This window comes from Pseudophryne corroboree, chromosome 4, assembly GCF_028390025.1.
Source record: "Pseudophryne corroboree isolate aPseCor3 chromosome 4, aPseCor3.hap2, whole genome shotgun sequence".
Classification (NCBI taxonomy): domain Eukaryota; kingdom Metazoa; phylum Chordata; class Amphibia; order Anura; family Myobatrachidae; genus Pseudophryne; species Pseudophryne corroboree.
Window position 1 is genome coordinate 562,659,130 of NC_086447.1, and position 25,844 is coordinate 562,684,973.

At 46.1% G+C, this 25,844-nt stretch overlaps 1 protein-coding gene across 5 annotated transcripts in view; it reads left to right on the plus strand.

The window, feature by feature from the left end:
- ARFGEF3 (ARFGEF family member 3) overlaps positions 1-25,844 on the plus strand; it is a 366,510-nt gene that overhangs the window by 154,430 nt on the left and 186,236 nt on the right. For 2 of the 5 annotated variants that reach the window (XM_063917418.1, XM_063917419.1), the window contains exons 7-9: positions 17,128-17,170; positions 19,423-19,507; positions 22,096-22,200. In XM_063917418.1, the coding sequence (XP_063773488.1) occupies positions 17,128-17,170; positions 19,423-19,507; positions 22,096-22,200 (233 nt within the window). Of the gene's footprint in view, positions 1-16,438; positions 16,623-16,741; positions 17,037-17,127; positions 17,171-19,422; positions 19,508-22,095; positions 22,201-25,844 lie in introns of those variants that run through there. The other 3 variants (XM_063917421.1, XM_063917420.1, XM_063917422.1) reach the window with 3 other exon arrangements.

The window sequence follows — 25,844 nt, forward strand, 5'->3', positions numbered from 1 at the left end:
CAGGTTCAAACACGTTTGCTAAGTTCTACAAGTTCGATACTTTGGCCTCTGAGGACCTTCAGTTTGGTCAATCAGTTCTGCAGGAACCTCAGCACTCTCCCACCCGGTTTGGGAGCTTTGGTACATCCCCATGGTACTAATGCGGACCCCAGTATCCTCTAGGACGTAAGAGAAAATAGGATTTTAATTACCTACTGGTAAATCCTTTTCTTGTAGTCCGTAGAGGATACTGGGCGCACACCCAGTGCTTCGTTTTTCCTGCACTGTTACTTTAAGTAATGTTGTTGGTTCAGCTGTTGCTGTTCCTGTTCAAGTTTAGTTATCATGACTTTCCTCTTGTTTGTGTGTACCGGTTCGAATCTCACCACTGTTCTGTTACATCCTTCCTCAGGATATGTCCATCTCCTCAGGCACAGTTTCTAGACTGAGTCTGGTAGGAGGGACATAAAGGGAGCAGCCAGTGCACACTATTGATTTCTTAAAGTGCCCAAGGCTCCTAGTGGACCCGTCTACACCCCATGGTACTAATGTGGACCCCAGTATCCTCTATGGACTACGAGAAAAGGATTGACTGGTAGGTAATTAAAATCCTATTTCTCTATCGTCCTAAGTGGATGCTGGGGTTCCTGAAAGGACCATGGGGAATAGCGGCTCCGCAGGAGACAGGGCACAAAAGTAAAGCTTTTACAGGTCAGGTGGTGTGTACTGGCTCCTCCCCCTATGACCCTCCTCCAGACTCCAGTTAGATTTTTGTGCCCGGCCGAGAAGGGTGCAATTCTAGGTGGCTCTCATAAAGAGCTGCTTAGAGAGTTTAGCTTAGGTTTTTTATTTTACAGTGATTCCTGCTGGCAACAGGATCACTGCAACGAGGGACAGAGGGGAGAAGAAGTGAACTCACCTGCGTGCAGGATGGATTGGCTTCTTGGCTACTGGACATGAAGCTCCAGAGGGACGATCACAGGTACAGCCTGGATGGTCACCGGAGCCACGCCGCCGGCCCCCTCACAGATGCTGAAGCAAGAAGAGGTCCAGAATCGGCGGCTGAAGACTCCTGCAGTCTTCTTAAGGTAGCGCACAGCACTGCAGCTGTGCGCCATTTTCCTCTCAGCACACTTCACACGGCAGTCACTGAGGGTGCAGGGCGCTGGGGGGGGGGCGCCCTGGGAGGCAAATGAAAACCTTTAAAAAGGCTAAAAATACCTCACATATAGCCCCAGAGGCTATATGGAGATATTTACCCCTGCCTAAATGTACTAAAAAGCGGGAGACGAGCCCGCCGGAAAAGGGGCGGGGCCTATCTCCTCAGCACACGGCGCCATTTTCTGTCACAGCTCCGCTGGTCAGGAAGGCTCCCAGGTCTCTCCCCTGCACTGCACTACAGAAACAGGGTATAACAGAGAGGGGGGGCAAAATAAATGGCAATATATTAATATAAAAGCAGCTATAAGGGAGCACTTAATCATAAGGCTATCCCTGTCATATATAGCGCTTTTTGGTGTGTGCTGGCAGACTCTCCCTCTGTCTCCCCAAAGGGCTAGTGGGTCCTGTCTTCGTATAGAGCATTCCCTGTGTGTCTGCTGTGTGTCGGTACGTGTGTGTCGACATGTATGAGGACGTTATTGGTGTGGAGGCGGAGCAATTGCCAAATATGAGGATGTCACCTTCTAGGGGGTCGACACCAGAATGGATGCCTTTATTTGTGGAATTACGGGATAGCGTCAACTCGCTTAAGCAGTCGTTTGCCGACATGAGGCGGCCGGACACTCAATTAGTGCCTGTCCAGGCGCCTCAAACACCGTCAGGGGCTGTAAAACGCCCCTTGCCTCAGTCGGTCGACACAGACCCAGACACAGGCACTGATTCCGGTGGTGAAGGTGACGAATCAACCGTATTTTCCAGTAGGGCCACACGTTATATGATTTTGGCAATAAAGGAGATGTTACATTTAGCTGATACTACAGGTACCACTAAACAGGGTATTATGTGGGGTGTGAAAAAACTACCAGTAGTTTTTACCGAATCAGAAGAATTAAATGACGTGTGTGATGAAGCGTGGGGTGCCCCGATAAAAAACTGCTAATTTCAAAGAAGTTATTGGCTTTATACCCTTTCCCGCCAGAGGTTAGGGAGCGCTGGGAAACACCTCCTAGGGTGGACAAAGCGCTAACACGCTTATCAAAACAAGTGGCGTTACCCTCTCCTGAGACGGCCGCACTTAAAGATCCATCAGATAGGAGGATGGAAAATATCCAAAAAGGTATATACACACATGCAGGTGTTATACTACGACCAGCTATTGCGACTGCCTGGATGTGCAGTGCTGGGGTAGTTTGGTCAGAGTCCCTGATCGAAAATATTGATACCCTGGACAGGGACAATATTTTACTGTCGTTAGAACAAATAAAGGATGCATTTCTTTATATGCGTGATGCACAGAGAGATATCTGCACACTGGCATCACGGGTAAGTGCTATGTCCATTTCGGCCAGAAGAGCTTTATGGACACGACAGTGGACAGGCGATGCGTAGAGGAGTTATTTGGGGTCGGTCTATCGGATTTGGTGGCCACGGCTACGGCCGGGAAATCCACCTTTCTACCTCAAGTCACTCCCCAACAGAAAAAGGCACCGACCTTTCAACCGCAGCCCTTTCGTTCCTTTAAAAATAAGAGAGCAAAGGGCTATTCATATCTGCCACGAGGCAGAGGACGAGGGAAGAGACAGCAACAGGCAGCTCCTTCCCAGGAACAGAAGCCCTCCCCGGCTTCTACAAAAGCCTCAGCATGACGCTGGGGCTTCGCAAGCGGACTCGGGGGCGGTAGGCGGTCGTCTCAAGAATTACAGCGCGCAGTGGGCTCACTCGCAGGTAAATCCCTGGATCCTGTAGATAATATCTCAGGGGTACAGGTTGAAATTAGAGACAGAGCCACCTCGCCGTTTCCTGAAGTCTGCTTTACCAACGTCCCCCTCAGAAAGGGAGACGGTTTTGGAAGCCATTCACAAGCTGTATTCTCAGCAGGTGATAGTCAAGGTACCTCTTCTACAACAAGGGAAGGGGTATTATTCCACTCTTTTTGTGGTACCGAAGCCGGATGGCTCGGTAAGGCCTATTCTAAATCTGAAGTCCTTGAACCTGTACATAAAGAAGTTCAAGTTCAAGATGGAGTCACTCAGAGCAGTGATAGCGAACCTGGAAGAAGGGGACTTTATGGTATCCTTGGACATCAAGGATGCGTATCTCCACGTACCAATTACCCCTCACACCAGGGGTACCTCAGGTTCGTTGTACAAAACTGTCACTATCAGTTTCAGACGCTGCCGTTTGGGTTGTCCACGGCACCTCGGGTCTTTACAAAGGTAATGGCCGAGATAATATTTCTTCTTCGAAGAAAAGGCGTATTAATTATCCCATGCTTGGACGATCTCCTAATAAGGGCAAGGTCCAGAGAACAGCTAGAGATGGGTTTAGCACTATCTCAAGAGGTGCTAAAGCAGCACGGATGGATTCTGAATATTCCAAAATCCCAATTAATGCCGACAACTCGTCTGCTGTTCCTGGGGATGATTCTGGACACAGTTCAGAAAAAGGTTTTTCTTCCCGAAGAAAAAGCCAAGGAGTTATCTGACCTGGTCAGGAACCTCCTAAAACCAGGAAAGGTGTCTGTACATCAATGCACAAGAGTCCTGGGAAAAAATGGTAGCTTCTTACGAAGCAATCCCTTTCGGCAGATTCCATGCAAAGGGATCTGTTGGACAAATGGTCAGGGTCGCATCTTCAGATGCACCTGCGGATAACCCTGTCGCCGAGGACAAGGGTATCCCTTCTGTGGTGGTTGCAGGAGGCTCATCTATTGGAGGGCCGCAGATTCGGCATGCAGGATTGGATCCTGGTGACCACGGATGCCAGCCTGAGAGGCTGGGGAGCAGTCACACAGGGAAGAAATTTCCAGGGAGTGTGGTCGAGCCTGAAAAAGTCTCTTCACATAAGCATTCTGGAACTAAGAGCAATCTACAATGCTCTAAGCCAGGCGGAACCTCTGCTTCAAGGAAGACCGGTGTTGATCCAGTCGGACAACATCACGGCAGTCGCCCATGTAAACAGACAGGGCGGCACAAGAAGCAGGAGGGCAATGGCAGAAGCTGCCAGGATCCTTCGCTGGGCGGAGAATCACGTGATAGCACTGTCAGCAGTATTCATCCCGGGCGTGGACAACTGGGAAGCAGACTTCCTCAGCAGACACGACCTTCACCCGGGAGAGTGGGGACTTCATCCAGAAGTTTTCCACATGCTATTAAACCGTTGGGTAAAACCAATGGTGGACATGATGGCGTCTCGCCTCAACAAAACACTGGACAGGTATTGCGCCAGGTCAAGAGATCCGCAGGCAATAGCTGTGGACGCGCTGGTAACACCTTGGGTGTACCAGTCGGTATATGTGTTTCCTCCTCTGCCTCTCATACCAAAGGTATTGAGGATTATACGGCAAAGAGGAGTAAGACTAGTGGCTCCGGATTGGCAAAGAAGGACTTGGTACCCGGAACTTCAAGAGATGGTCACGGACGATCCGTGGCCTCTACTTCTGAGAAGGGACCTGCTTCAGCAGGGTACTTGTTTTTTTTTTCAAGACTTACCGCGGCTGCGTTTGACGGCATGGCGTTTGAATGCCAGATCCTAAAAGGAAAAGGCATTCCAGAAGAAGTCATTCCTACCTTGATAAAGGCAAGGAAGGAAGTCACCGCGAAGCATTATCGCCGTATTTGGCGAAAATATGTTGCGTGGTGCGAGCAGCGGAGTGCTCCGAGGGAGGAATTTCAACTGGGTCGTTTTCCTACATTTCCTGCAATCAGGATTGTCTATGGGTCTCAAATTGGGATCTATTAAGGTTCAAATTTCGGCCCTATCAATATTCTTCCAAAAAGAATTGGCCTCAGTCCCTGAGGTCCAGATTTTTATCAAAGGAGTACTGCATATACAGCCTCCTGTGGTGCCTAAGGTGGCACCGTGGGATCTAAATGTAGTTTTAGATTTCCTCAAATCCAATTGGTTTGAACCACTAAAGAATGTGGATTTGAAATATCTCACATGGAAAGTGACTATGTTACTGGCCCTGGCTTCGGCCGGGAGAGTATCTGAACTGGCGGCTTTGTTTTATAAAAGCCCTTATTTAATTTTCCATTCGACATAGGGCAGAGCTGCGGACGCGTCCGCATTTTCTCCCTAAGGTGGTATCAGCGTTTCACCTGAACCAGCCTATTGTAGTGCCTGCGGCTACAGACGACTTGAAGGACTCCAAGTTGTTGGACGTTGTCAGAGCCTTAAAAATATACATTTAAAGGACGGCTGGAGTCAGAAAATCTGACTCGCTGTTTATACTGTATGCACCCACCAAGTTGGGTGCACCTGCTTCTAAGCAGTCGATTGCTCGTTGGATTTGTAACAAAATTCAACTTGTACATTCTGTGGCAGGCCTGCCACAGCCTAAATCTGTTAAGGCCCATTCCGCAAGGAAGGTGGGCTCATCTTGGGCGGCTGCCCGAGGGGTCTCGGCATTACAACTCTGCCGAGCAGCTACGTGGTCAGGGGAGAACACGTTTGTAAATTTTTACAAATTTGATACCCTGGCAAAGGAGGACCTGGAGTTCTCTCATTCGGTGCTGCAGAGTCATCCGCACTCTCCCGCCCGTTTGGGAGCTTTGGTATAATCCCCATGGTCCTTTCAGGAACCCCAGCATCCACTTAGGACGATAGAGAAAATAAGAATTTACTTACCGATAATTCTATTTCTCGGAGTCCGTAGTGGATGCTGGGCGCCCATCCCAAGTGCGGATTATCTGCAATACTTGTACATAGTTATTGTTAACTAATTCGGGTTATTGTTTAGGAAGCCATCTTTCAGAGGCTCCTCTGTTATCATACTGTTAACTGGGTTTAGATCACAAGTTGTACGGTGTGATTGGTGTGGCTGGTATGAGTCTTACCCGGGATTCAAAATCCTCCCTTATTGTGTACGCTCGTCCGGGCACAGTACCTAACTGGAGTCTGGAGGAGGGTCATAGGGGGAGGAGCCAGTACACACCACCTGACCTGTAAAAGCTTTACTTTTGTGCCCTGTCTCCTGCGGAGCCGCTATTCCCCATGGTCCTTTCAGGAACCCCAGCATCCACTACGGACTCCGAGAAATAGAATTATCGGTAAGTAAATTCTTATTTTTTTTCTGCTTAAAGTGTATCTTAGTCGCAGTGAGGTGTGACTAGGAAGCACAAAGAGACTGTGCTGATTAATTTGATAGGTAACACTTGTATATTGTATTTGAGTCTGTACCTGGAGCACAACGGAACTTGTATTGCCTGCTACTTTGTAGCACTTAGTGTACGGATTACAAGACTCAGTCGAACACAGATATAGAAGTGTCATATATCAAATTAATCAACACATTCTACTAAGACGCATTTTCTACAAAGATGGCGCACAACGCTAGCAGAAAAGTAAAAAAGAAAAGAAAAAAAAAATGGAAAAACTCATGTCGACCAATGGGTGTCGACCTAAGTGGTGTCGACCTAGAGTCCAGATAACATCAGTGTGCATCTCCCCAACTAAGGGGGAGATGTACTAAGCAGTGAAGAAGTGAGCCAGTAGAGAAGTTGTCCATGGCAACCAATCAGCTGCTCTGTATAATTTTACAGTATGCAAAGTATCCACTGGCTCACTTCTCCACTCCGTTTTCACTGTTTAGTGCATCTCCCCCTAAATCCTGTCCTTATACTCCTAGCCCCCATACACCCTTCCAAGTACTCCCCCTGTATTGCCACAGTGCCTGCTGTGCCCCTCCATCCCCTGTCCTCAACTCTGCCCGCTCTGTAATTTATTCCACCCAAACGTGTGCATGTAAGACTTCACCATCTCCCTTCTCAATGGATGCAACAGGAGTAATGCTGGATTCTTTTGCACCCACACGATGATGTGCACATAATGAGGGTATATTGTGATGAGAGACGCTGGGTCATAATGATGGGGAGGAGGAGGCAGAGAGACAAGTAGGAGAGAAATAGGGGTATATGCAATTGCGGTCGAATTCCCGAAATTGTCGAATTTCGGGTCATTTTCGACCAAAAAAAAAATTCGCCTATGCAATTCAGTGCTTTCCGACCAAAAAACGGACTTTCAAAATTCGACTTTTTGAAATTCGAATTTTTGCAAATTCGACTTTTCTGCAATGATATAAGTGCTGCAATTCGACCAAAGCATATTCAATTCAAGTTTGGAAATTCGACAGCAGTGCTTTTAGACAGCAAATTCGTCATTTTCAATCCGCCACACTTTGGAGGGTGAAAACAAATAAAAAAATTTTAAACATGTTTTTTTTTGTGTTTTTTTTTTTTTGGGAATAGCAGATCTATTTATATTAGAAGGGATTAGGTACTTTTTTTTTTTTTTTTGGAGGCACAAATATTATTTATATATTTTTTAAAATATTATTTTTTTTTTTATTTTTTTTTATTGCTGGAACGGTAAAATCCTAAAAAAAAATGGCGTGGGGTCCCCCCTCCAAAGCATAACCAGCCTCGGGCTCTTCGAGCTGGTCCTGGTTCTAAAAATGCGGGGAAAAAATTGACAGGGGATCCCCCGTATTTTTAAAACCAGCACCGGGCTCTGCGCCTGGTGCTGGTGCCAAAAATACGGGGGACAAAAAGCGTAGGGGTCCCCCGTATTTTTAACACCAGCATCGGGCTCCACTAGCTGGACAGATAATGCCACAGCCGGGGGTCACTTTTATGCCGTGCCCTGCGGCCGTGGCATTAAATATCCAACTAGTCACCCCTGGCCGGGGTACCCTGGGGGAGTGGGGACCCCTTCAATCAAGGGGTCCCCCCCCCCCAGCCACCCAAGGGCCAGGGGTGAAGCCCGAGGCTGTCCCCCCCCATCCAATGGGCTGCGGATGGGGGGGCTGATAGCCTTTTGTGATCATGAAAAGAATATTGTTTTTTCCAGCAGTACTACAAGTCCCAGCAAGCCTCCCCCGCAAGCTGGTACTTGGAGAACCACAAGTACCAGCATGTGGGAGAAAAACGGGCCCGCTGGTACCTGTAGTACTACTGGAAAAAAAATACCCAAATAAAAACAGGACACACACACCGTGAAAGTAAAACTTTATTTCATACGTCGACACACACATACTTACCTATGTTCACACGCCGACATCGGTCCTCTTCTCCATGTAGAATCCAGGGGTACCTGAAAATAAAAGATCAATATACTCACCTCAACCAGGCTCCAGAGATAAATCCACGTACTTGGAGAAAAAAACAAACCGAACACCCGCTCCATGCCGGACTGAAAGGGGTCCCATGCTGACACATGGGACCCCTATCCCCGAATGCAGAGAGACCTGTCAGTGACAGCTGTCACAGAAAGGTCTCTATAGCCAATCAGGAAGCGCAACTTCGTTTGCGCTCATCTGATTGGCTCTGTGCGTCTGAGCAGACAGCGCATCGCACAGCCCAGTCCATTATATTCAATGGTGGGAACTTAGCGGCTAGCGGTGAGGTCACCCGCCGGTCAGCGGCTGACCGGCGGGTGACCCCCCCGCTAGCCGCTAAGTTCCCACCATTGAAAGTAATGGAGCGGCTTTGCGATGCGCTGTCACATCACAGACAGCGCACAGCCAATCAGATGAGCGCCACGGAAGTAGCGCTTCCTGATTGGCTGAAGGGACTTCAGTGACAGGAGTCACGTGATGTCCCGGCATTCGGGAGAAAGGGGTCTGATGTGAAAGCATTGGACCCCTTTCTAGTCCGGTATGGATTGTTGTTCGTTTTTTTGTTTTGCCAAGTACGTGGATTATCTCTGGACCTGGATGTACCTCTGGACGCTGGAAGGTGAGTATAATTTTTTCACAGGTACCTCGGATCGTCGGAGACCGTGGCAGTCGGCGTGTCAACATAGGTAAGTATGTGTGTGTCGGCGTATGAAATAAAGTTTTACTTTCACGGTGTGTGTGTGTCCTGTTTTTATTTGGGTATTTTTTTTTCAGTAGTACTACAGGTACCAGCGGGCCAGTTTTTCTCCCGCATGCTGGTACTTGTGGTTCTCCAAGTACCAGCTTGCGGGGGAGGCTTGCTGGGACTTGTAGTACTAATGGAAAAAACAATATCTTTTTATTATCACAAAAGGCTATCAGCCCCCCCATCCGCAGCCCATTGGATGGGGGGGACAGCCTCGGGCTTCACCCCTGGCCCTTGGGTGGCTGGGGGGGGGGGACCCCTTGATTGTAGGGGTCCCCACTCCCCCAGGGTACCCCGGCCAGGGGTGACTAGTTGGGTAGTTAATGCCACGGCCGCAGGGCACGGCATAAAAGTGACCCCCGGCTGTGGCATTATCTGTCCAGCTAGTGGAGCCCGATGCTGGTGTTAAAAATACGGGGGACCCCTACTCTTTTTGTCCCCCGTATTTTTGGCACCAGCACCAGGCGCAGAGCCCGGTGCTGGTTTTAAAAATACGGGGGATCCCTGCCTAATTTTCCCCCTGCATTTTTAGAACCAGGACCAGCTCGAAGAGCCCGAGGCTGGTTATGCTTTGGAGGGGGGACCCCACGCCATTTTTTTTTCCGGGTTTTTCCCGTTTTTTCCCGTTTTTTTAAATCGCGGCAAAATCCGCCAAATCGGCCGATTTTCGCCCGCGATTCTGGCGAATCCGTTTTTCATTGAATATGGTGAATTCCGGAAGCCACCTTCCGGAATTCACCTGGCGAATTTAGTCGAATTAAAAAACGCCGAAAAATTGCCGCGATTCGCCGTGAATTGCATATACCCCATAGACTGTATAAGAAGTGGAGTGAGAGATTGGGAAAATGGAGGAGACAGGAAAAAAACAAACGAGAAATAGGGTCAAGAATAGGAGTAGATGGAAAGAATAGGGAGAGATGTGAGGAATAGGGTCAGGAGGAATAGGGTCAGGAGGAATAGGGTGAGAGAGATGGGAAGGTGAGGGAAGATGGAATAAATCCCTCCACAATTACTAGTGCCCCAGCAAATGACTGGTCCAACATGCTTGTAAAATATATCTGCGTTATACTCAGTCATTGTTCTTTTGAGGATGTTTCTTTTTCTGCCTGTTTGTGGGAACCTGCACCAACAATGGTCACATAAGAGGCACTGGGCATACAAAATCCCACCAGTCTTTGTATGTTTTGTTGTGGTTAGTTTGCATTTTTTTTTGTATATTCTGTTTTTATTCAAGAAAATTCAAAGATTACATCACATCAAAGTTCAGAAAGCCATTATAAATGTGGTTAGAATTAGGTACAATCCAATCTACGGCATCAAAATAGTAAGTTGTCACAGGTTCTGAGGGTTATTACAAGTATAATCGTTGATATATCATCCTGTAACATTTAGTACATTATCTGTGTGCCTTCTGTTTATACAATAAGCCTAATCATAACATCGAGGTAGAGATAGTGAAGTAATTAGAGGAAGGGGGGTTGGGCGAGGTAAGGAATGGGGGGGGAGAAGGTCAGGGATCGGGGTTGACCAGTACCAGGGGACTTGTGAGTTAAGAGAAGGGTGGGGAGCCTTCATTATGGAGAGCTGGTTGCATTGCTAATTCACTTGGTTGCATAGAGGTACTCTGTGTACTCTTTGGAGGTGGTATAATCTATCCATGGCAGCCATATGGCCATGAATTCTGAGAGTTTGTCTCTAGAGCCCAAGAGAATGTTTTCCATATTCATGTAGTGGTTAATCCTCTCAAACCATAGTTTTCTCGTGGGTGGGTTTGGGGACCTCCATAGTGTGGGGATGATTGCCCGCGCTGCATTGGATAGGTGGCGTAGCAGTGACGTTTTGTGTTGTGCCAGTGGGATAGGGGAGTGGGAAAGCAACCAGAAGGCCGGATCAGTATGGACAGGTGTGTGGAGTATATCTTGAGAGATAGAAATTACTTCTGCCCAGAAAGGGCGTATTAAGGGGCAGGACCACCAAATATGCATTAGGGAACCGATTGCGCCAAGGCATCTCCAGCATTTGTTCGACACTCCCGGATACATGTGATGGAGGAGAGAGGGGTGTCTGTACCACCTCATTATCAGTTTGTATTGGGTTTCCCTGACTTGTATGCACACTGAGCTTTTGTGGGCTTTGAGAAATATCATTCGCCACTCTTTGTCCGTCAATCGAATTTCCAGGTCCTTCTCCCATGCCTTTTGAAAAGATGTGGGTGTTTGGGCTTCAGTGTCTTGTATTAGTTTGTAGAGTGTAGAGACTGTATGTTGGGGGTTGCATCTGGAAACACACAACCTCTCAAACTGTGTTAGTTCCCTTGAAGCTTGGGGGTGTCTATGCCCGGAGTGTATGTGGTGCCTGAGTTGTAGGTATTTCCAAAAATCTTGTTGTGGGATGTCCCACTTTAGTCGCACTTCTGAGAACTGCTTGACCCCCGTGGAGGTTGCTATTTGGCCTACCCTAAAGAGACCCGCGAGGGCCCAATTACCGAAGTGGGATGGCGTTAGGCCGGGTTGAAAGTCGGGGTTGGCTAGAAAAGAAGTCATTGGGCCAAAAGCGGATGAAATGTTTGGCCAATTGCGTGCTTTTTTCCAGAAAGAGAGGGTCGCGTTGATAGTTGGGTGGGTGGTATGGGTCTTAGGCAGGGAGGGAAGCCACGGAAAGATCTCTGGGAATTGCTGCATGTAGAGTCCCTCTAGTGCCACCCATTGTTTAGTGTCCCGACTCCTCGTCCAGTCCAAAACTCTATTGAGCAATATTGCCCAGTAATAGCCTCTGATATCTGGTAATTGAAAGCCACCACTCCGGGTGGAGCGAATCATTGTGGATCTGCTAATTCTTGGTCTTCTCCTAGACCATATGAATTGCTGTGTCAGGAGTTGTATGGACTTGAACCAGGAGTCTGGAATTTGTATTGGGAGGGTTTGTAATTTGTACAGTAATTTAGGGAGTGTATTCATTTTTACAACGTTCACTCTCCCCAACCATGATAGTGGCTTAAGGTACCATCTACTATAGTCAGCTCTGATCGTCCGGAGGAGGGGAGTGAAGTTCAGGTTAAACAAACGGGATAAGTCTTTTGGCAGCAGTATACCCAGATAGGGCAGGTGTGATGTGTTCCAAGTAAAAGGGAAGGATCGCTTAAGTTTATTCACAGTGTCGGGGGGCGAGGATATGTTCAGGGCACAGGACTTAGACATGTTTATTTTAAAGTTGGAAAGTTGTCCAAAGTGAGTCAGTTCCTGCATGAAATGGGGAAGGGAGGTGATCGGGTACGTTATTGTGGCCAGTAGGTCGTCAGCGAATAGGGAGAGTTTATGTTCTGTATCTCCTACTGTCAGGCCTGTGATGTGGCCGTTAGCTCTAATGGCCCTTGCAAAGGCCTCAATGCATAGGATAAAAAGTAGAGGTGATAATGGGCAACCCTGTCGTGTCCCATTATTTATGCAGAAGGGCTCGGACAATGTCCCGTTGATTCGGACTCGGGCTGTGGGTGATCTATAGAGTCCCATGATTCTGCCAAGTGCCAGGGGACCCAGTCCTATGTGCCCCAGGACAGACCTCATAAAGCCCCAGCTGACTCTATCGAAGGCCTTTTCAGCGTCGGTAGACAGTAGCACAGTAGGGGGGCCTCCTTGGGACGCTATATGGATTAGGTTTAGGGCCTTAGTGGTATTGTCTTTGGCTTCGCGGTTCAAGACAAAGCCCACCTGGTCATTATGGATCAGGGATGGAAGGAGTACGTTTAGTCTGTTTGCCATTAATTTTGCAAATAGCTTGGCATCAATGTTTAGAAGGGATATGGGTCTGTAGCTAGAGCACACCGAGGGGTCCTTACCGGGCTTAGGCAGTACCGAAATGTGGGCTTCTAAGGATTGGGTCGAGAAATGGGTGTCTGCTGAGATTGAGTTGAAGGCCTGGAGAAGGTAGGGGGAGAGGAGGTCTTTGAATTGTTTGTAATATGAAGTGTGAAGCCATCTGGCCCCGGACTTTTACCAATGGGAGTCGAGGCTAGGGCACTTTCCAACTCTAGCTGAGTGAAGGGTTGCTCTAGTGATTCTCTATCTGCTAGGGTTAGAACAGGGTAGGAGACTTTTTCTAGGTATGCTTTTGCCTGTAGGAAGTTGTAGGGGGTGGATGTATTGTCGGCTCGGTTCTCTAGGTTGTATAAGAGGGAGTAATATTGTTTAAAGCACGCGGCTATTTCAGGGGACTTGAATCGGGGAGTTCCGTCTCCGTCTTTTATGCTATTAATGTACAGGGATGAGCGTTGTGCTTTGAAGGCTTGGGCCAAAAGGCGGCCGGGTTTATTACCCCACTGGTAATATTTGGAGTTACATTTACGGACAGAAAACTGGATACTATCTGTGAGGGCTTTTTTCAATTGGGCACGAGTATCTATCAGGTCAAGGTAATCGGATTTTGAAAGGGATTTTTTGTGTGAGGACTCGAGGCGGTGGATACGTTCTAGTAATTTAGTGATATGAGCTGACCTCTGTTTTTTCATGAAAGTCCCCAGCTGGATGAGTTTTCCTCTTATGGTGCATTTGTGTGCTTCCCACAGGGTAACCTTGGAGACCTCGTCGGTGTCATTAAGGGAAAAATATTCTGTCAGGGCCTTTTCTAGTTCGCCTTTGCAGTACTGGTCGTGCAAAAGTAACTCGTTTAGGCGCCAGGTCCATTGGCCCGGAGCTGATTGGGGGGTTGAGATGGTCATATGTATTGGGGCATGGTCTGACCAGGTTATCGAGCCTATGGAGGAGTCTATTAGTTGAGGGAGGTGTCTGTGGCTCAAAAATATATAATCAAGACGTGAGTAAACATTGTGCGGGTTCGAGTAAAAGGAGTAGTCTCTGTCAGAGGGGTGGAGTATTCTCCAGGAATCTACCAACTGTAGATCGTGGAATAGTCGCTTAGCCTGTCGGTGTTGACGTTGGGATGTTCGGGGTGTGCCAGAGGATGAGTCTAAGGATGGGTCCATTGTCCAGTTCAGGTCTCCCCCCACAACCACAACCCCCGAAAGTAGAGGCTCAATTAGGGAAAGGGCAGAGCGGAAGAATGGGACCTGATCTTTGTTTGGAGCATACAGAGCCACAAATGTGTACGGACACATACATATTTTGCAATTGACTACCAGGAGGCGTCCTGGGATCGGTTTGTGGACTGTTATGTCTGATAGTTGGAGAGTCCTGGAGAATATTATTGCTACTCCCTTGGATTTGGTGTCTGGGTTGTTGCTGTAGTAGGCCTGAGGGAAGCGAAAGTTAGTCAAGGGTGGGTTCTTAGCGGAGATTTTGAAATGTGACTCTTGGATTAGTGCGACATCCACTCTGTCAGCCCATAGGGACCGCAGTAAAGATGTTCTTTTCTCTGGGACATTAAGGCCTTTCGCATTGAGTGATGTTATTTTAATTCTTCCGGGGGATGTCATGGTGGGCGTGAGTCATGAAGGGGGGTTGCATTCCTGGAATGGTCAAGGAAGGGGAGGGGTGGAAGTATGGGGAAGGCATGAGGAGGGTAAAACATGGGGAAAAGGTAAACAACAACATTAACATTTGAAAAACCCGCGTTGAGGTCACCAAGCCGATTAAGGGTTGGAGACCTAAGAGGCATTCCTGCCATGAGCGGGTGTAGGGCGGATAAGGGAACTCCCACCTAGGGCATCTGGTTATTAATCAAAAGTAGAGCTAAAGTAACTAAACATACATAATGTTAGCTAATCGTAAACTGTTAAATATAATCTATAAATTGTAAACTGTAAACCTCGTTAAACTGTAGGTTGCATCAAGTATTTGGTTGCAATAAGTCTCATATTCAGTGAGTTTCATTTTGCAGTCCGCGCCTCAAGGCGGAGTAAGGGGTCAGGGCCCCCCAACTGCTAAATGTCAAATAAAGGTCCACCAGAGGTGTAAGATAATCTCACGCTGTGTACAGGAAGCTGTGACCCTCCTTTAGTGTTCCATCAGGTGACTCGTGAATCCTCATCTGGGGGGGCTCCTTTGGAGTTTCTTTTCCCATTCTTTCGTACTTCTGTCCAAGGAGCTCCAGTGTGTAAGGGCTGGAAAGGTGGTAGCTCTGGAATGTGAAAGTCCCAGTCGCGGAGATTAGGTTTCGGGATACCCAATCCCACACAGAATTCCGGGAGGTCCAAGAACGTGTTGAGGGTATGGGTTTTCCCCGACAAGAAGACTTGGAGATTAAAAGGGTATCCCCATCTGTATTTTAATTGGCGTTTGCGGAGTTCATCCGTTAGGGGTTTGAGGGCCTTCCGCTGCTGTAGAGTGTGCCAGGACAAGTCTTGATATATTTGGATTGGTGTGCCGTTGAAGTCAACCCCGTCGAGCTGTCGGACTTTGCGCATGAGGTCCTTTTGGGAGAAGTAATGCAATCTGCAGATTACATCGCGTGGGCTATCCGAAGAGAGGCCCCTTGGCTTCAAGGCTCTGTGGGCCCTGTCGAAGGTAATATTGTCGTCGGGGTCGTTGCCCAGGATCTCATTAAAGATTTTTGTGAGGGCGTCTATTAGGCCTGTTTGGGTGACATCTTCCGGCAGGCCCCGTACTCGGATATTATTTCTTCTCCCTCTGTTGTCTAAATCCGTTAGTCGAGTCTGGAGTGAACGAATCTCTGTGGATTGAGCTTCAATGATGGTTGCCATTGACATTAAAAATGTATCGGAGGAATCATGGTGTTCTTCTAAGCTCGTCACCCGGTCTGAGACGTGGGAGATATCTTGTCTCACGGCCGCCAGTTCACGTCTCACCGTGTCCTGCAGGTCTTTCTTAGTGGGTAGGTTTTTCATATAGGCCAGAATTTCTTGCAGATCTTTGTTTCTTGGGGGGCTATCAAGTGACGTTTCCATGCCTGAAGGAGATGGATGAGGTGTCTGCAGGGGGACGGGGTGGTCTGCCACTGGTGGGTTATCAGCCTGGGAAGGCGGGGTGGGTTGTAAGAAAGATCTCATAGCGGATTGTGACATATTTCCTCGAGGGGTTGATGTGTCGGCTCTTTTAGTAGGTCTTTTGTTCCTGGTCATCACTTAGCCAGCGGGGGGGGGGTCTTATTTCCTGGAATCAGATCAACGAGGTTAGATTTATTTATGTAGCTCGCATATGAATGCCGTCAGCAGAGCAGTTCCCTTTGGATTGGCATCAGCGGTGCATTACGGTATTAGTAGCATCGACAGCCAGATGAAATATATGGTTGATAGTGCCATTCACTCAGTATTGCAGAAAGGCGTTTAAATGATTTCTCCTGGGTGGGTTTAAGTGCACGTCTGTGGTGCATTATCTTAGGATGACCACAAGAGGGAGATTCCTGCATGAGCAATGACTCAGGATTTGTGTAAGAGAAAGATGCTGGACAGATGCAGAACTGCAGTACTGGCTATTTGCCAGTAATCAAGATGGCGCCTCTAGCTTCGAGTCACAGGCCTTTTTTATATCTTCAGAGCCCTGAGTGTCTTGTGAACCTTGGAGGTGTCTGTGAGTGTGGGCCAAGGGTTCAGGGGTTTCCTTCTCCCCCTCTCTCATCTGGACTCCCAGCAGGGAACTCGGCTCTCCTCTGGTGAGGCTCACAGAGAATCAGCCTAAGAATCCAAGATGGCCGCCGACCAGTGCACAGGTGAGGAAAGTGCACTTTAAATCAATTCCCCGTGGTCCAGCGGTTAAAATGACTCGTCCTGCGGGCGGCCGGGGGTCTGGGGCAGGCTGGGGAGCGTTGTGGGGAGAGGGGGACAGATTCTGGCAACGCTACGGGTCCCGTTCCGTCCGCGAATCCGGCCTGGAGCTCAAAATCGGGACGGTGGCTAACTCGAGGCCCCGGTCTCTGGAGCTCTGGTAGGCCGTGATCATAAAAATGTTGCTGCGGCCTCCTGGCGGGTTCCCCTCGTCCAGGGAGACGTCCACAGCCGTGGGCAAGGTCAGGCAGGGAGGGCTCAAGTGTATGGGGATGATGTTATTGTGGGTTTTAGCCCGAAATATGCAGGAGCTCCTGTATAACACGTCTTCTCCTGATGGCGTCCAAGCCACGCCCCCCGTTAGTTTGCATTTATTTTATGTTGTCTTAAATATCCAGATTTGAGATTTGTGCATTTACTCATTATAATTTGTGTACATTTCCTTACCAGAATACAGAAATCCATGATGCTCTTCTGGAGTTTCGAAGCCAAGGTAATTACATTCTTCTGTATAGATGAGATTCAACATAGTAATAAAGCAATAGGAAATAATTTGCATTGTAGTTAATTAATCGGTAATAATACATAAAACAAACCACTTAGACATTCTTATTTGAAAAATGAACTAATTACCCGAACTGTGACCTGCCAAAAGCATGTTTGATTCTCCAAAACCGAAGACATTTCTTGCTTGGATTTGATCAAGAAGTGTGAAAATCTACTTGTGCTTCCTGGTTCAGACGTGATGAGTGGAGAAGTTACCCGAAGCAACCAATCTGCATCAAGGTAGCATTTATCAAGTACATTCTAAAAACTGATAGGTAGATGCTGATTGGATGCAAAGTGCAACTTCTCCACTAATCCACTTCTCCACTCTTTTTTTTCACTGCTTGATACATTTACCCCTTCATTTGTTAAATCAAGGGTGTATTTGTAAATACAGGACTCCCTATTGCCAGCATCCTAAATATAGCCGGAGCATCTGGACATACAAATGCCATATACATTCTATACAAATATATAGAAAGTATTTACGTATAGGATAGTATTTGTATTTCTTATCAGTAGCTCAACTAATAATGTAAACTTTAATTACGTTCTAAAATACCTATTTTTGTAAATGTTCTGTTTTGCTTCTATGGCAATTACATTGTGGATTGTCATTGTATGTTTTTCTATTGACACATCATGGGTGGATACTGAATATTGGACTTTGAAACTGAAACACCATATTAAAAAAACAGCAGTTGAGTTATGTCAACCAGCAGCTGAAATTCTAAATACAAGTTGTTTGCAGCAGGCTTGACTAGAGCAGGTACTTCTATTTCACCAGTTAGGTTTAAAAAGAAAAAGAAAAGAAACAACTGCTTGCGGTAGGGATGTCATCCCAAGACCAGGCACAACCGTATACTGTTCTTACCTAAAATATCTTAATATTTCACAATTGAAAGCCTTCAGTTTCTACACTTTCAGATACTACATAGTATATAGAAGATGTTCATAGTCATGTATGTGAATTATTGAATTCATCTTTAAAAAAAAAAAAAAAAGACAGAAAATCAATGGCCAGTTAGCGTTGTTTACACTATAATGAATAATGCAAGTAATACCTCTTTCAGACTACATATGCTGAGTCATACCAGTGGTTTGTACACGTGTCCTTCCCAGATGCGACTCGGCAAGACCCTTATCAGACAGGCATCCTGATGCGGCTTATTGCAAAGACCGCAATTGGAGATGAGATGATCTCCAAACGCTGCCTCTTCTCTATGTAGTGAACGGTTACCAGGTCGCATCGACCAACCTTACCCGTTCATACCATACCGCGTGTTCAAACCTGCTCGCTACCCGAGCTGAAATACTAGGTTGCTCGACCCGGATTATTTCACCTGGCCCCTTTCAGACTGCGCAGCAACCCGGGTTGCTGCGAGCTCATGTGTAATAACCCGAGTGATTGCTAGTGGTTTGAAAGGGGTGTAAGTGAAGAACTGTAGATTCTGGTTGTGACATAACAGTCTGTTCTGTTATAAGGAAAGGGGTAGAGCACAAACACTGGTAGCATGGGATGCAATTGACAGAATATATATTTTGAGGTTCTGCAGATCCCATTTTGCACGGCTGTGTGTTCTGGATTATGTATGGTGCAATGTTCTGCTCTCCTGGGTCCTGATTATGAGGTGGGAGTAAAGCAATGAAGAGCAAGTAACTGCACCTGGGTAAAACCATGTTGCACTGCAGGTGGAGAAGATTAAAAATATGCAGAGAGCTTTAGATTTGACAGGGTCATGTCCAAACTCCTATCTAATTGCAGTGTAAAAATAAAGCTGTCCAGCATGTGTAGGCTATGTGCAAAATCAGCCCGTATTTACCCTGCATGAAATAAAAAATGTATTTGCACCCCTTGTATTGCCCAGGTGCAGCAAAGGCACTACAGGTTTTTCTTTGCTCCCAGCTATGAATCAGACCCATAGCATACTTGCCTACCTGACCCTCTCCATGAGGGAGAAAATGCTCTGTTCCTGGACTTTCCTGGTAATGTATGATTGCCATCACCTGTGGTGAGCTAGTTAATTGATAAGAAAGGTGTTTCACCACAGGTGATGGGAGTCATACATTACCAGGAAAGTCCAGGAACAGAGCATTTTCTCCCTCATGGAGAGGGTCAGGTAGGCAAGTATGACCCATAGTGTTTCCTAATATAAATTATTATTATGGTAAGCATTGACCTTTTAATCAATTCCATAGACTCTTGTCCCTCCATGGAAACACTCTGTGATGACATGGTATCTGTGCTTACAGTCCTGTGTGACAAGTTGCAAGCTGTTATTAAGTAAGTACACTCTGTTTAGTTTATAGATAGTAAACTGTGTTCTTGTATCTCCCTTTTATTCACAATTTAATAGAACATGGAAAACACTGAAGACTTAATAGGCCCTACACACTGGGCGATATCACTCAAAGATATGGAGCCAGGTGACGGGGGGAGTGAAGAAACTTAATTTTCCCCGTCACTGCCCCCCCGCCGCCGGGTCGGCCGTATCTGCCTTTGGGCAGCTCGGTGGCGGATCGTTAAATGTGTTGGGCCCTTAAGGGGGATATCCAATTAGCCCGGGTGATTTAACGGGGCTAATTGTCCCACCGGAGGCTAATTTGCCCCGATAAGACGGCGCGAGATGCGGCTCATCTGGGATTTTGTTTCACCTGGATATCCAATTAGGTGCAGGACTTTGCCCGCAAGAAAACTATGCACACCTCATACCCAATTTTGAAATACGAAAAAAAGAAAAAAAAGATGTGGTATGGAACATTGGGCACTTACCGATGTGTTCCGGACGCTCCTATGGTCTCTTGCCCTTCCTGTCAGTCACCTGCATGTTGGTGCCAGGCTGACCTGTCAGTTCAGTTGCAGAGGAGGGTCTTATGGAAGATGTTGTCTCTGCTGCCGACACCAACACACGCCAGGGGTCGTACACCAACACACTCACTTGATTTCACACACAGCTGCAGAAGACCGGTATGTCAGGGAAACGGATGAGGAGGGCATCGATGCATAAGGTAAGTAAGTATGGGAGGGGGGGGGGTCTTAGGTATCCTGAAGCAAGTCTTGCACATAATTGAATATGCCCCTAAATATGGCATCTAGGGATTTTGACAAATAGGCCTAAATTCAGCTTGTGCCTTACTCCAAAACTATGGATTTTCACAAGATTTCTGCAAATTATCACAATCAGTCTGAGCATCAGACAGCTGAATCGGTCTTGTTTTGACAACCGTGTGTGTGTGTGTTAAATTGCGAAATTCTGAAGCTCTGACCCAGTAGCAAGATTTGGTGCACTAAATTTTACACTACAATTTTTGTTGTACTTTCTGTGTAGTCACACCCCTTCTGGCTCTGTTGGGGCTTTAAAGAGAATAGCTGCTGCTCCATAGTGAGGGAGATACCAGCATCAACTGGGTTAAAATACATGTTGTTCCATCTAGGGTTTTTTTTCTCTCATATATTTTCATTTTAAGTCCTACAGTAAGTGCATGATGAGTGCCTGCGATGCTACAGTACTTCCCTTATGGTGTCATACATTAGTATGATGGAAATCACTGTGCATAAAGGTGATATCTGAGGTATCTCCTGCACAGCAGACTTACTATTTTGTAACCCATTTAAGGGCACATATGAGGGGATCTGAAATGGCTGAGCACAGAGATCAGTAGCTTTCACTCAGAGGCATAATATACAGGTGAAACTCAGAAAATTAGAATATCGTGCAAAAGTTCATTTATTTCAGTAATTCAACTTAAAAGGTGAAACAAATATATTATATAGACTCATTGGGGGAGATTCAAATGTTTGAAAAGTCAGTTGGGAGTCTGTGTTTTCCTATCTAATAGACATGAAAAAACAGACAAGCAACCGACTTTTCAAACATTTGAATCTTCCCCATTACATACAAAGTGAGATACTTCAAGCCTTTATTTGTTATAATTTTGATGATTGTGGCTTACAGTTTAAGATCACCCCAAATCCAAAATCTCAGAAAAATAGAATATTAAATAAAATCAATAAAAAAAAGGATTTTAAATACAGAAATGTCGGCCCTCTGAAAAGTATAATCATGCATATGTACTCAGTACTTGGCTTGGGCCCCTTTTACGCCTCAATGCGGCGTGGCATGGATTTCTATCAGCCTGTGGCACTGCTGAGGTGTTATGGAAGACCAGGATGCTTCAATAGCGTCCTTCAGCTCTTCTGCATTGTTCGGTCTCATGTCTCTCATCTTTCTCTTATGGGAGTGTTATGGACGAGTCCATACAAGAGGCTGCATTCACAGACACTAGCATAGGAGGGCGTGCCAGACTGAGAAAGCAAAGTTACTGTTTCCTACTGACTTGGATTGCATTCTCCTAAATACTTATTACAGAAAATGACATTAGCTGTGTTTGTGCAAAGAAAAACCCCCCTCAAACATTACTCCTCCGTGTACACAACCCCCTAATAGTGAAAGCACTGTAAACAGAAGGTGCAAACTGCACTACAACTAAAGCTAAACTATAATTTAACGATATTAAAGAGCGACCAATAACATTCATAAATACATATGTAAAGATATAACACTTATAGGAACTAAAGGAGATAAAAGTTTTTTGCGTTGAGAGAACTATAGTCCCTCCATTCCAAGTTCCCCAGTTCAAGCTAACCAGATTTTAATGGCTAATCTTGTAGAGCAATCATTTGCACACTGCTACACAGCAAATATAAGGGATATATTCCAAGTTCTACTAAAGTATGGGAACTGTTTACCTCTATATTTGATAAAAACTCTTAATCTTTGGCAACTAGCGATTTTTAATTAGACGTCCTTTAGTCATCCATGTTCAGTACAGAGGTTATTAAAATTTTAAATGATATCCTTTATTTTGCAGTGAGAATCATCCATTGCAGCTTCTGTACCTTGAGTGTATTCTTTCAATGTTGAACAGCTCGTCCCCTACAATGCATAACCACAAAGGCTTTATGGACCTAATATGGTAAGTAAGAGTTTTGCAATGCAGATTTGGAACTTTCTCCAGTACATAATCATTAATATCTTAGCATTGGGAGTAATTCAGACCTGATTGCTGCTCTGCGTTTTCGCACAGCGGGTAATCAGGTCTGTACTGCGCTTCAGACGACTGTACTGGGTATCTGGATGGTGTGAAAAAAGCGATCGCAAGGTGACTGACAGGAAGAGGCCGTTTGTGGGTGGCAGCTGACCGTTTTGTAGGAGTGTCCGGGAAAACGCAGGAGGGACCAGGGCTTTGGAGGGAGGGTCTCTGGCGTCCACTCCAGCCCCGATCATCGCAGCGACTGAGTAAGTCCTGGGCTGAGCAGAGACTGCACAAACTCATGTTTGTGCAGCTCTGCTACAAATGCGAACGCACACCTCACGTAATTCAGGTCTGAATTACCCCCATAATCCGCTGTGTATGTGTGGATTTCCAGTTACATCCTGCAACCGAGTACAACTCCCAATCTGTATTCACCGTGATGCATAACCGGCTGTGTATGTAAATGTATGTGTGTGATATTACTTGCTTACAGTGGCGTCTCCAGAGGTGGGACTGCAGCGCAATCCAAAATTCAAATAGGGAAGCCAAACCAGGACCGGGCGCAGATCCTGGTGCTGGTTGTTTAAATATGGGGGGACCCTATGCATTTTCCCCCCTGTATTTTTAGAACCAGGACCGGCTCAAAGAGCCCGAGGCTGGTTACGCATAGGAGGGGGGGACCCCACGCTATATTATTCTTTGATTTTTAACACTTTCACACCCCTACCCACAGATAAGCATACACGGATCTCACTGATACTTGCATGCCTATCAGAATACGGATAAAAAAAGCAGGTCTATTTTAAAACTGCTTTTTTTTACGAATTCTATGCTACCGGCAGTGTTTGGCTATTGCTGACAGTGATTGTGAATACAAATTCTTAGTAAATTACCGAGTTGTATAAAATAAAAAACTCTGTCAAAATCGGGATCTTAGTAAATATACTCCTATGACTGATATCTTAACGTAGGAGCTCAGGCGGCATATGGTGTGGGAGTGATAGTAAGCCTTATTAAACAGCCTGGTTCTGATATAATACACTCAGCCCATATCACATGAGAGGTATGCTGACATGAGACCACGATACATACATAGGTCTGCGCCAGCACAATAAAACTGGTTATGTGTACAAAGCCTTGAAATGTAGAAGCTCAAGCGGCATATGGTTTGGGAGCGATAGCAAGCCGCGTCAAATGGCCTGGCTCGGATATAAAACACTCAGCCCGTAATAAAACTGATCATATGTGTAATTCTTTGAGAAATTTGGAAACATTTTGTTATAGATTAAGTGTGTGTAGTTTAGATGGAATTTAAACACACGTGAGAGGCTGGTAAAAATGGCGGATCCACGCCAATATCACAATATACCTGCATGATACAGATATAAAAGGTCTGAGTTAATTTGTAACAATATACACATACTTCTGTGAGGCTAGGCGTCATTATTATCCTGGTAACTGGACCACTGTACATGATAATTATTTGTCAGTATATTGAGTAAGGTGTCAGAAGTGATTGATGAAACCACAAAATTAATTTTATGATTGAACACATAAGCATAAATCTAGTATACTTTTATTAACAGTATGCATAGAATGCATTGAATAGATAAGTGAATATCCTTATTGGACAAAGTAATTCAAGCAGAAACACACATGTAAACATACACAGTCACAGGAAGGTTTTAACCACATCAGTCTGCTGAATTTTTGTAGAGATGTTAAGCAGCCAAGAAATTACTATCAAAAGGAAACAACTCTATATTTTGGATACATGTTATTTTAATCCTGACTTGATACAGTATGTTTAACTTAGAGCAACATTACCAATACCAAATACCAAAGGTATTCATTGCAGTTGCAGCGACTGAGTCGGGCATACACTATACAATTATCTGCCAGATCTGGCTGGTTGGAATGAAAATCTGGTAATGGATGGGAGCAACTGACAATCAATCATTTGCTCCCAAACACTGGAAAATGGACAAAACCTGTAGTTCTGGCAAACTGGTTTAATCCGTGATTTAACCAATTTGTCTGCATGACTAATTTTTATCTAAACATTGATCATGTCTTATGCACTGTCTGATCATGGCTAGGATTAAGAGCTATAAAAGCAAAATTCTTAGAACTACAGTGTGTGTGCTAATGCCAGGAGTTGAGGAAATAAAGGGGGTAATTCTGAGTTGATCGTAGCAGGAACTTTGTTAGCAGTTGGGCAAAACCATGTGCACTGCAGGGGAGGCAGATAAAACATGTGCAGAGAGAGATAGATTTGGGTGTGGTGAGTTCAATCTGCAATCTAAATTGCAGTGTAAAAATAAAGCAGCCAGTATTTACCCTGCACAGAAACAAAATAACCCACCCAAATCTAACTCTCTCTGCAAATGTTATATCTGCCTCCCCTGCAGTGCACATGGTTTTGCCCAACTGCTAAAAAATTTCCTGCTGCGATCAATTTGGAATTACCCCCAAAATCCCTGAACTAATTGCAGTAGTAACAATCTAGATATTGTGGCAATTACAGTCATGGTGCAGTGAAAATCATGACTGGGACATAGCTATATTAGGTTATACTTTATTTCTGCTGCGGGGTACACTGGGCTCCACAAGGATAGACATTAGGGTGTAGAGTAGGATCTTGATCCGAGGATCCGAGGAACCAACAGGCTTAAAAGCTTTGACTGTTCCCAAGATGCATAGCGCCGCCTCCTCTACAACCCCGCCTCCCTGCACAGGAGCTCAGTTTTGTAGTTGGTGCTGCAGATAGCAGGCACTTAACAGAGGGGCTGCTCCTGGCAACCCTAAGAAGAGCTTTTTTTCTGAAGAAAAGTGAAGACTACAAGGGCTACAGCAGAGTTTAGATGTCAGGAGACATTTCCTGCTGCAGCTCCATCACTCCCCAGCGGCGCTGTACACTCCCGTGTCCTGGTTGCCGGGTAACTACAGCAGGAGGCTCCGGTTTTCTTCATGTTAGACACACACGGCTGGGGCTCTCTAGGATTGTGTGGCCGCGCTTCGGGAGGTGGTAAGTGGGTCCCGTTCGCGGGACCCGCTCTTCATCGTGATCCGGCGCGGCCGGTGGGAGGCGGGCCGCGCGCGCTGGCGTGGACACTGTAATAGTACAGGCGACCCCACTAGGCCACCAGGGTGCCGGGTACAGGTCGGTTTCTCTTATAAACCGTTTTCTATAAGCCCATAGTACCGGTGGTTATTTCCAGCAGGGGGGAATGGGCTTTGACCTGTAGCCCCTCCGCCAGCCCCAGCGCGCCATTTACAGTAAATGTTCCCGCCCTGGAGCAGCATATCTCTCTCTCCCTCACTCCCAGTCGGTGTTTGGGCGCCATTTCTCTCAGCTACACTGTTCCTGGGACTGCTTGGGCAAATTCTCCTTTGTAAAGCCACCTGATAGCGCTGTGCCTTTACAAGACACTTAAGTATTCTACATGTCGTTTAGACAGTGATAGTTAAGAGAGTGCAATTGGTCAGGGGGTTTTTTTTTTATACATTTACCCTGTGATATACATCCAGTCTTTACTGTGCAGTGTTATATCTATTGATTACATAGCTATATATAAGCTAGT